Source organism: Staurois parvus, unplaced genomic scaffold (assembly GCF_062004578.1).
Source record: "Staurois parvus isolate SC_StPar_1 unplaced genomic scaffold, SC_StPar_1.0 ptg000074l, whole genome shotgun sequence".
Classification (NCBI taxonomy): Eukaryota; Metazoa; Chordata; class Amphibia; order Anura; family Ranidae; genus Staurois; species Staurois parvus.
This window is the reverse complement of record NW_028317870.1, coordinates 2,181,344-2,193,400: the sequence shown is the minus strand read 5'-3', so window position 1 is coordinate 2,193,400 and position 12,057 is coordinate 2,181,344. Positions and strand designations below refer to the sequence as shown.

Sequence of the window (12,057 nt, the reverse complement as noted above, 5' to 3'; positions counted from 1 at the left end):
CACAAAGATATAGAATTTACAGGCAAGTCAAAATTTCTCTATTACTTTGCCCAGGACCTCAATTTACAGTAGATGGGTTTGGCAATAGTGTCATGAAAATCTTTTCATAACTGAAATAAAGGATGTGTACCTACTTGCTCCATAAACCACACAGTCTCCTTTTGATACATTGATGTTTCTTATCAGGACTGCGAGTGAGGAGAGCATGTTTCTCAATTTCACAAGAAGTACAAAAACCTCCACCCCATAATAAAGAAGAGAAGAACAAGCTTGCAAATATCCATTTACGTCAACAAACTCTATGCCATTTACCAGAGACATGACCATTTTTTGTCCCAGGCACATAATGTAATTTGTTACCTCTAGTCAATCTATAAGATGCCATCTGATCTTTCTGAACACAAGGGGCAAATACCCAGTTGGAACAACTCAGAAGGGATTTCAATAAATGGGTATAATCCTTTGACAACCAATACACAGATCAGGAAAGCAATTACTATGCCCAGAACCAGCAAATAGTGAAAAAACTCCAGCCTGTTCTGAACAAAGACAAAAAAAAGTCTCTTGGCATATCAACAACCACCCAATTTAGGACACTAAGGTTTAGGTTTAATAAATGGTGAAAAGCCAGTGATGAGCTGTGATAAGACTTCTCAGACCTTATCATGGTGACAAGTCCCTAGTGAGGTATTTAGGCTAGGTTCCATTACTGCGGCTGCATTCTGCCTGTAGGGTATCCCATTGATTTTCAGTATGCTGCCCTACCCAAAGAAACATGGAGAAAGATGTCCCAATTTCTGTTTTTTGAAAATGGTACCTCTTTTGCTAATGCATGGGGGTGCTATTAAGAATTAATAGTACACCCATGTGTCTGTTAAAGAGTAGCACATTTACCTGCGGGGCAGTAATGCACGTTCCTGGCTCGCACTAATGTGAACCTAGCCTTACTTATCACAGCTCACCATCGTGATAATTCAGACACTTCCAATTCTCACTGACACCAACTCACACCAATGTGGGAATTGTGCCTGGGCTTCCTATCCCCAATAACAAAGTAGATGGTAGATTTTTTTAACCAATGTGCATATGACAAAATCCTTGTCAGTATGTTGGATAACACCAAAAGAGACTTGTCTTGACAAGTGTTCACAGGAGGGTGCTCAGAATATGGGCATTATCCGGAGCCAAAAATTTTAAATTGTTGCAGCCAAGTCCGTCTGGGCATAAGGTGACAAAGTTAGTGCTGTGAAAGGCTGCAAAACTTGCTAATTCCTTTCCGCTACACTCATACCGAAAAGTTGCTGTATGAGGACTAAACCCACCCATCCAAAGATTTTGTACAACAAGCTTGTTAAAAGAAAGCATCCACAAGAAATAAGCGGTCATTGCAGTGGATCTCACTGTGTTTTGTGTGAATAAAACCCTCACGATTCTGGTAAAAAATGTCTTGTACTTAAGGACCCTGTGGAGATGTTTGAATCTCCTTTCTTGGACTCCCATCTCTCTTCGTTGTAAGGCTTGCCATGCAGCTACCATGGGAGTTTACCAGGCTGTCACAGTCTGGGGTCAGCCTCAGAGACCAGTAGCAATAGCAGTAAAGAGGCTCCCACCAACCAGCTGGATAAGTATACAAGCAGGTCACCCTGGTAGATGGTGCAGGCTCACCTGAGGTGTGGGTTCTAAGCACTAATCGGTATTCACCAGAGCTCCTCATGGTGGAGATGAGTTTTGCTGCTTGTTAGTAGGTCACTGTCCTCACAATCACCCCACCAGGAGGTGAGCAAGCCGGGGTCCAGTAGCAGTTTATAGCAAGTAGGGATCAAGCCGAAGCGTAGTCAGTAAACAAGCCTTAGGTCGGTAACAAGTGGTAGTGGAGATGAGGGCAGCTGCCGGTACACAAAAGAGCAAGACATTGGTTGGAAAGCACAATAATCTGTCAAACTGGAAGTGCAAAGACATGGCTTAAATAGGAAGCTCTTGGGAGGAATAAGGAGTTCAAGGTTTACCAGAATGAAGGTGCAAGACAAGAGTATTCAAGGGTTCAGACAGGATGCTGTCCATTATCTCAGGTGGCTCAGCAAGGAGACATTCTGCTGGACACAGCAGAGGTCGTGGATTCAGATCCTGGTCCTTACACAAGCTTTATTGGTTTAACAGCCAAATGCGTAACAAAAGAACCCTTTTCTTTTGCATTTGTATGTCTTTCAAGATTTTCTTGTCTTTCATTCACTACCATTTGAACATATCCTCCAGGGCATTCCTCTCCCTCTTCTTTCTCCTAAGGTCGCCTTTCTTATTGGTTAGAAGGTTTCTGAGACAGCTGCCTTATCCTGTGAGGAAGTATTGCTTTTGCTTTACAAGGAAAAAGTCGTTTTGAGGCCTAAAGTTCTCTCTTAACCAAGGTGGTCTCTGCCTTCGACCTTAAAGTGATTTTAAAGGCAATTTAAAAAAAAAAATAAACACGTTGTGCAGTGATTTTACACAGAACAGCCCCGAATCCTCCATTTATTGGGTCCCCTGCTGGTGCTCCTGGACTCTCCCTCCTGCCAAGTGCCCCAGAGCAAGCAGCTTGCTATGGGGTGCCTAACCAGGCACGCACCCCAGTCGTTGCTCTGCTTTTTTCTTCACAGACAGCACCATGGATTGGCCCCACCCCATCTCTCCTCATTGGCTCACTGGCTGTGATTCACAGCAGTGGGATCCAGTGGCTCCAGCTGCTGTCTTAGCCAATGAGCAGAGAGGGAGGTTCTTGTGGTTAGTAATAGGAAGGCTGATGGAGCTGTTGCACACAGAGGGATGTTTATCTTCATGCATCAATGCGTGAAGGTAAAAAAAATTGAGCCTTTTCAACCACTTTAATCAGGGCATTGTTATATTGTTCTTTTGTCCTGCTCCTAAGAATCCAAAGGAGATTGCTCTCGACTGCTTGGATGTGGTTAGGGTTGTGCAAGTATACCTCACAGCTACAGCTTCTGTTTGTCAGTCTGCTACCTAAGGGTTCTCGCAAAGGACAGGCTGCTAACTGTCCCTTCATTGCTAGTTGTATTTTGCAACTCATCATACAGATACACTATATTGCCCAAAGTATTGGAATACCCCTCCAAATCATTGTCTTCAGTTGTTCCAATCACCTTCATGGCCACAGGTGTATACAATCAACCACCTAGGCATGCAGACTGCTTCTACAAACATTTGTGAAAGAATGTGTCACTTTCAGGAGCTCAGTGAAGTCACCAACTGTCTGCACAGTCAATAGCTAAAGACCTCCAAACTTCATGTGGCCTTCAGATTAGCACAACAACATTGTGTAGAGAGCTTCATGGAATGGGTTTCATGGCTGAGCAGTGGCATTCAAGCCTTACATCACCCGGTAATGCAAAGCTTCAGATGCAGTGGTGTAAAGCACGCTGGACTCTAGAGCAGTGTAGACATGTTCTCTGGAGTGATGAATCACGCTTCTCTGTCTGGCAATCCAGTGGACATGTCTGGGTTGGGCAGTTGCCAGGAGAACGGTATTTGCCTGATTGCATTGTGCCAAGTGTAAAGTTTGGTGGAGGGGGGATTATGGTGTGGGGTTTTTTCTCAGGGTTTGGGCTTGGCCCCTTAGTTTTACTGAAGGGAACGCTTAAGGCATCAGCATACCAAGACATTTTGGACAATTTCATGCTCCCAACTTTGTGGGAACAGTTTGGGGATGGCCCCTTCTCGTTCCAACATGTCCTGACCTGAACCCAATAGAACACCTTCGGGATGAATTAGAGCAAAGACTATAAGCCAGGCCTTCTCGTCCAACATCAGTTCCTGACCTCACAAATACGCTTCTGGAAGAATGGTCAAACATTCCCATAGAGACACTCCTAAGCCTTGTGGACAACCTTCCCAGAAGAGTTGAAACTGTTATAGCTGCAAAGGGTGAGCCAACTCAATATTGAACCCTAAGCGATTAAAGTTCATGTGCGTGTAAAGGCAGGCGTCCCAATACTTTTAGCAATATAGTGTATATAACTTGAAGAAAAAGGTTCTTGCCTTTCCAGCAAGAGTGCTTTCTACTAGAAGAGTTGGTACTTTTATGGGCTTTTCAGCATCACATCTTGGTTTGCCAGGTCTGTAAGGTTAAAGCAGTTGTAAAGGCTCAAGGTTCTTTTCACCTTCATGCATTCTATGCATGAAGGTATAAAACCTTCTGTGTGCAGCAGTGCCCTCAGCACCCTCAATACTTACCTGAGCCCCATCGAGATCCAGCAATGTGCATGAGAGCCTCGGCTGTCCCGGGTCTCTGCCTCCTCATTGGCTAAGATAGCAAGCGGGAGCCATCGGCTCCCGCTGCTGTCAATCTTTGCCAGTCAGCCAAGGAGGAGAGAGGAGACGGGGCAAAGCTGTGGCTCCGTGTGTGAATGGACACACGGAGCAGCGGGTGCCCCCATAGCAAGCTGCTTGCTATGGAGGCACCTGACAGAAAGGAGGAGCTAGGAGAGCCAGCGGGGGACCTGAGAAGAGGAGGATTCAGGCTTCTCTGTGCAAAACCACTGCCCACAGCAGGAAAGTGTACACGTTTGTTATTTTACAAAAACAAAAAATTGACATTTAGTATCTCATTAAATTCACACACAGTGCAGTGACAGGCCTTTTACTGCATTGTAAAATGCCCCTTACTACAAGTACACACAAAAAACAATTGTTTACTGTGTGTCCCATTCACACTGCAACACAGCCCAGAGCAACGCTAAAATGCACACATGCTGCATTTTTGCGCTGTGCCGAATCACATGGCACTCTACAGCAGTGCAGCGCATCCTGCTTCTGTACATTGCTATAAATGAAAAGAACATTTGGCGCATTTCAAATAACATTTGTACAAAACAAAAAATGTAGCTGTGTGATGTGCTGAATTGTGCACCACACTGTCCCCTACCGCAGCTGAGAACTGACAGCTGTTGGAGTGCTAAAGCACTCTGGCAGCTGTTCGTTATAATGTCAATACAGGCTACTACCTGGTGTCCTACTTACACATTTGCTAAGTTTTATCAGATGGATGTGTGAGCCTGGGCAGATCATGTCTTTGGTCGCAGGTCCTCCAGGTGGTCTTGTAAAGGGCCTTATGTTATCTTGTTTGGGATTTTGTTTTGGCCTTGTTAGTCGTCGTTACGATGTTGCCCATGTCATAGGATTGCTTTTGCATAAAGAATACAGGATTTTATTCCTACCTATAAAATCCTTTTCTTGCCTTACATTAACCACTTGCCGTCCGGCCGCTATATATAAACTGCCGGACGGTGGCAGACCAGGGGCGCCTTGCCATTCATAAATGGCGCCCGCCATTTTGGACTGTGCATGCTCCCTGGGAGCGCGTAGCACCGCGATCCGGTGGCCGCTGTGTCCCCTGGACACAGTGTAACACCAATCGTCGTACGGGACCTCTTTGCGAGATCCCGATCATGTGATCACTGATTGGCCAATCAGTGATCACATGCAGAGTGGTAAGCAAGATGTCACTTCTGACATCATTGCTTACCATGTGTGAAATCTGTGAATGAGCACAGAGATCACATGGTACAGCCTTGTACCATGTGACAAACTGTGACCAATCACAGCTTACACTGTATTTCTCAATGGCTGCAAGAATGCAGCCAGAGAGAAGGAGAAATTATTGCTTTTACAGCCTTTATGGGTGTAAAAGCAGTCAGTGTAAAAAAAAAAAAAAAATCTTCATCACCCACTACAAGTAGTACAGTGTCACCATCGTGACACTGTACTGCTAGGGTGACAGTATATAAAAAAAAAAAACCATAAAAAAATAAAATAAAAATGTAAAAAAAAAATTATAAATTATAATTTTTGGTTATAAACGAATATGGGTTATTTTTTTTTTTTTAACTAAAAAGATAACAGAATAAATTTTGGCCAAGATTTATGATGAAATACTATTTAATTGCAAAATTTTATAAGAAAAACACTTTTTTTCAAAATTTTGGGACTTTTTCATTTATATAGCAAAAATTTAAAAATCCCAGTGGTGAATAAATACCACCAAAATAAAGCTTTATCTGTCTCAAATACTAAAAACTACCGCGCAATTGTCATTCAAAGTGTGATAGCACTGAAAGCTGAAAATTGGCCTGGACAGGAAGGGAGTAAAAGTGTCTGGACTTTAAGTGGTTAAGGGACACAGGATCCTCCCCACTGTGTCTGTTATATTTCTTGCTCACATAAATGAAGCATGCTGGGAGTGTGAAGTGCTGTACAGGTCTAGGTTTTTCAGCTTTGCTCTTTGCCAGTGTCTAATCACCTGGAGGTGGAGTATAACCCATTGATCTAGGAATTAACCAATTCCTGTAATATACACCAAGAAAAGGATTTTGCAAGCAAGACAAAAATCCTGTTTTATTATTGTGTTTCATTGCTACGCTTTGCAACTGTGTGTACTGTATAAGTGTGTGAGTTTCCATTGTATGAAGCCTGAAAAAGAAACATATAGGAGATGATTTTCTAAAATTGGAGAGTGCAAAATATGGTGGCAGCCAACCAGCTTCTTACTTCAGCTTTGACAAAAAAAAGTGAAAGCTGATTGGTTTTATGCACAGCTGCAGCAGATTTCGCACACTCCAGTTTTAGTAAATCAACCCCCATAGAGTCTCACATCTTGCAACTTTAATAATTTAAGTTGGCTAATAAAGGATATATTTAAACTTCTAGCTTTCTTTATATGTTCACTTTGCAAAGTGAATGGTCGCCTAGCTTGCCCAGTAAGGAGAAGCTGTGTTTGTTTCAGTTACTCAATAGTTTGTAAGCAAAAATCCTTGTGTATGTATATTTTCCTTTTGCATGTGAGTAGACAGCTACACCTAATTTATTTTCCCAAGTGAACAGTCTCTATTCCTTTAGTAAATCACTCTCACTGTGTCATGAATGTTTTCAGTGATCATACATAACCTCAGGTAATTGATAACGCAAATTTTTTTCTTTTCTCTGCTGTCTTCCTCAACTTATGTGCATCATATTTTTATTCTTGCAGTTATGAGGATTTTTATGTGTCTTGCTCCCTGAGTCATGGTAGAAGGCAACTGTGTAGTCCTCAGGTGACACGCAAGATCCATGTTTACAAATACCTCTTCCATCTCATCGTTTGGGACCAGATGTAAGTATCTTTTGTTTCTCTCTTGGTTGAATTTTTTCATTTTACACAAGATTACTTCCAATATGCTTACTAAACCTAGACAGGTTTACTGAACCAAGGAAGTTGATTAAATGACCAGCCTCTGTATGTTTTTTTGTTTTTCGTTTGTATTTTAAATAGGGTTTGTATTTAACCTGTGGAATTATTTGGTCCTATTTTAAACACAAGGTAACTAAAAAGTATCCGGCTCAGATTCAGTTAAAAATATTAAATATTTTACCATACACTGTCTTTCTTCAATGTTCATTCTTCCTGCATGTTTGGGCTCGTTCACACTTGACTTATTTCTAACTCTTGCCAAACACCCCTATAGCGTTTGACAGGCAGTAGACAGGCGTTTGGGAAGCGTTTTAAACGCTCCCCAAACGCCCTATGCGCGTTTTTGAGGTGTTTGATAGGCGTTTCCCAAGTGTTAAAACCGCACCACTAATGCCTATAATGAAGTTTAATGGTATTAACAGTCCGCAAACGACTTGCAAACACCTGCCAGGCATTTGAGGAGCGTCACCGTAGACTTGAATGGGAGGTTTCAACTCCTCCTGACTCCACTTGAGGCATCGGTTTTGCCACGACGCTAACGCTTCAGTGTGAACAGCACTGTGTGCTGCCATATGCAGAATTTTCATAGGCGTTTGAGAAGCGTTAAAAATGCTTCCCAAACACCTGTTTGACACCTGCTGACTAAGCTAGTGTGAACTTAGCCTTGGTGAGCAGGCATCTCAAATAGAATAACATATTATCACTCTTCATTCTGACCATCCATGAATTAAACCAAAAAGAATAACAAAACATCACTGACCTTCTGCTGCAGCATACAACTTAAATGGGGATATCAACTTCAGACTACCTAGGGTTATCTGCATAAAGCCCCACTTGCCACCTGCTATTTACTCTCTTCCATATAATCAGAGCTATACAGTGAAGGAAATGGGTATTTGATCCCCTGCTGATTTTGAATATTTGCTACTCACAAAGAAATGATCAGTCTAAAAATCGAATTGTAGGTGTATTGTAGCACTGAGAGACAGAATTGCAACAAAAAATTCAGGAGAAATGCATGTCTAACAAATTATGCACTAATTTGCATGTTAATGAGGGAAATAAGTATTTGATCCCCTTCACAAAACATGACTTAGTACTTAGTGGCAAATCCCTTTTTGGCAATCACAGAGGTCAGACGTTTCCTGTAGTTGGCCACCAGGTTTGCACACAACTCAGGAGGGATTTTGGCCCACTCCTCTTGGCAGATCCTCTCCAAGTCCTTAAAGTTTGTTGGCTGACGTTTTGCAACTCTAACAAATTATGCACTGATTTGCATGTTCATGAGGGAAATAAGTATTTGATCCCCAAACATTCAGCAGGATTTCTGGCTACCAGGTGTTTTTCATACAGGTAACAAGCTGAGATTAGAAGCAGTCTTCTAAACGGAGTGCTGCTAATCAAATTTTTTTACCTGTATAAAAGACACCTGTACACTGGAGCAATCAAGCAATCAGATTCCAAACTCTCCACCATGGCAAAGACCAAAGAGTCCAAGGATGTCAGGGACAAGATTGTAGACTTACACAAGGCTGGACTGGGCTACCAAACTATCGCCAAGCAGCAAAACTACTGTCAGTCTCTTTAGGTCTGGTGCACCATGCAAGATCTCATCTCATGTAGTGTCAATGATCATGAGAACAGTGAGGAATCATCCCAGAACTACACGTGATGATGTCAATGATCTCCAGGCAACTGGGACCACAGTCACCAAGAAAACAATTGATAACACACTACGCCGACAAGGATTGAAATCCTGAAGTGCCCAGTGAAGTTTGCCACTGAACATCTGAATGATGCAGAGGAGGACTGGTTGAAAGTGTTGTGGTCAGATGAGACCAAAATCGAGCTCTTTGGCATCAACTCACCTCGCCGTGTTTGGAGGAGGAGGAATACTGCCTTTGACCCCAAGAACACCATCCCAACTGTCAAACATGGTGGTGGAAACATTCTGCTTTGGGGGTGTATTTCTGCCAAGGGGATAGGACAACTGCTCTGCATCAAAGGGACAATGGACGGGGCAATGTACCATAAATTCTTGGGCGAGAATCTTCTTCCCTCAGCCATGGCATGGAAAATGGGTCGTGGATGGGTGTTCCAGCATGACAATGACCCAAAACACACAGCCAAGGCAACAAAAGAGTGGCTCAAGAAGAAGCACGTTAAGGTCCTGGAGTGGCCTAGCCAGTCTCCAGACCTTAATCTGATTGGAAATCCATGGAGGGAGCTGAAAGTTTGAGTTGCAAAACATCAGCCAGCAAACCTTAATGACTTGGAGAGGATCTGCCAAGAGGAGTGGGCCAAAATCCCTCCTGAGATGTGTGCAAACCTGGTGGCCATCTACAGGAAACGTCTGACCTCTGTGATTACCAACAAAGATTTTGCCACCAAGTACTAAGTCATGTTTTGTGAAGGGGATCAAATACTTATTTCTTTCATTAACATGAAAATCAATGCATAATTTGTTAGACATGCATTTCTCTTGAATTGTTTGTTGCTATTCTGTCTCCCAGTGTTACAATGCACCTACCATTCAATTTTTAGACTGATCATTTCTTTGTGAGTTTTCAAACATTCAAATTCAGCAGGGAATCAAATACTTATTTCCTTCACTGTAACTGTCTGACAGTCGCTCATCTTCTAGCAATCCCTTTCTTATAGCAACAAGCATGACACTCGGCTGCCAACATGCTGCCACCTTTGTTGACCACTGCATGTGCCTACGCACCCAACCACCCTCAGTTTTATTATTTTTCTGCAAATGTAAAAAAAATATGTTGATTTACTCTGACATATGCCAAAACGTAAATCATTTTTGAATGGGTACACCCTTTAATTCTATGAGATCCTCACAGTTACGTCCATATACACTCACCGCGCATACAATTGTAATATATACAAATAATTGACCTGCAGTTTGATTTAGGAAGCACAGTGATATTTGAAGGTGGATCTTTTTACATTTTTTTTACTCCCTATTTTTATCATTGCCTTATGTGAAATAAACGAAGTAAAAAAAAAAAAACGAAGTAAACTAAGAAAAAATATTCCTCACAATACTGACATTTTTTAAAAATTCTGTCAAATGGCTGAGTTAAATGGATGTTCAAGTCCAGGCCAGGATTGTGGGGAAGAGGCACTTGTTCTTGTCCATTTGGTAACAAGGGGCATTTCCAGGGGGGCACTACCTGGCAAGGTACCATCCCCATGTTGAGGGCATGTGGCCTGGTTCAGGAGGTAAGGGAGGGCATTTTTTCTTTATTTTTGTGTGGGTTTCCCTGTTAAAATCCAAACTATCTTTGATATAGAAGAAGAGAATTACTGGCCATGTGTTCACACACAGAAAGGAACTTGACAGACAGGTTGAGGGCATCCCCCAAGGACTACATGTCACCCCCCACCCCCCAAAGAATTTTGTCAAATGAAATTTTTTTTGTTTTGTTTTGTTTCACCCCATGCCCTTTGTTTGACAATCCCTTGCCTATTAGCCTAAAAAATGGTCATTATTGTTTTCAAAGGTTCTGCTCCTATTGACTGTAATAGAGTCCAGACTCCGCGTCTGAACTTTCGTAAAGTTCTCTGAACTTATCCCAAAGATTCATGACAGCATGACCACCAGTGACTAGAACCTTATGCATTTTTTTTTTATTCAGAATAAAGGGTTGCTGGCTCAATTGCCTTCTTTGTGACTATAACTCCGTGCTCCCGATGTATTATTTTTAAAAGTAATATTTCCGTAAACAGATAAGATAAAATGTCCTAGTTTTCGCCTTGCTCCGTAAAAATATTTCTGGCATTAGATTAGAGAAAATACAAACTAATCTTGCTAATAGTAACAAGCTTATGAACAATGGGCAGGTATACTGACATCCTGTGAAACTAAAACATGCATCAACTAATTGTCTTAACATAATACTAAAAGTCAGGGAAAAATGGTCTGTTAATGACCAAAACTGGGAAAAAGTGAAGAGAACGATAGTCCAAATGGTGACAGGGAAAAGTTTTGATGTAAGATAGAAAAAAATGAAGGAAACAAGCAAGTAGAGAAGAACAATGGGACAAGTCTTCTCATGATGTTGGGCATTCTGTTGAATTGAAGAAAAAACACATTTTTGTAAAACCTCTGATTTAAGTGCTCGCATGAGTTAAGATATAATGAGAAGGAAGAAAAATACTTATGGCGGAACACTTCCTCCTTACCTTTAGCCATAGTAGAAAGGTCTTCCATTGCTCCCTAGGTTTTATTTTATCATGAGAGGTTTCCAGCAGGAGCACACATTTTGTTTAAATTATAAAGCCAAAAGAATTTATATATGATGGTGCATTGCTGAAAAAGCTTAAATATACAATGATAAGAATAAGTGTTTTGTAAATCTGTGCTAAAAATCAGAATCAGAAGGTACATTTTATTTTCCATACTATTTTCCTGGAAAAAAGTAACATTTTTGTTAGAGGTGCCAAGGCAGCGCTCTTGTTTCTATCTCCCTGAGTCTTTCATCTCAGCTGTTCTCTCAAAATAGCTTGCCAGGGATTGATTCAGTCCAAGTCAAATTTCTTCCTAATGAGTAGCAAGGGGCAGCATGTGGAAAACTAAATTTAGAAAGTGTTGGCTTGTGGAACGATGTGACAAAGGCGAAAACTGGTAATAAAGAAAAGACCTTAGGCAGAATAATACAGACCATAAGAGAGTGAATAGAAAAAAATGTAGTGAAGGTTCTGTGTACAGGAGACTTAAGAAGCAGAGAGAGAAGAATTTCACCAGAAATAGCACATGCTGTTTCTGTGACGGATATAAATGTACTACAGACATGTTTACGCTTCTGGAAAAACTTACTGCTGCTGCC

General features: G+C 41.6%; 1 protein-coding gene across 1 annotated transcript in view; it reads left to right on the top strand.

The window, feature by feature from the left end:
- Positions 1-12,057, top strand: part of PIK3C2B (phosphatidylinositol-4-phosphate 3-kinase catalytic subunit type 2 beta) — a 343,678-nt gene that overhangs the window by 119,325 nt on the left and 212,296 nt on the right. Inside the window, exon 9 of the mRNA XM_089669402.1 lies at positions 7,013-7,135. Coding sequence (XP_089525528.1) covers positions 7,013-7,135 — 123 coding nt within the window. The remainder of the gene's footprint in view (positions 1-7,012; positions 7,136-12,057) is intronic.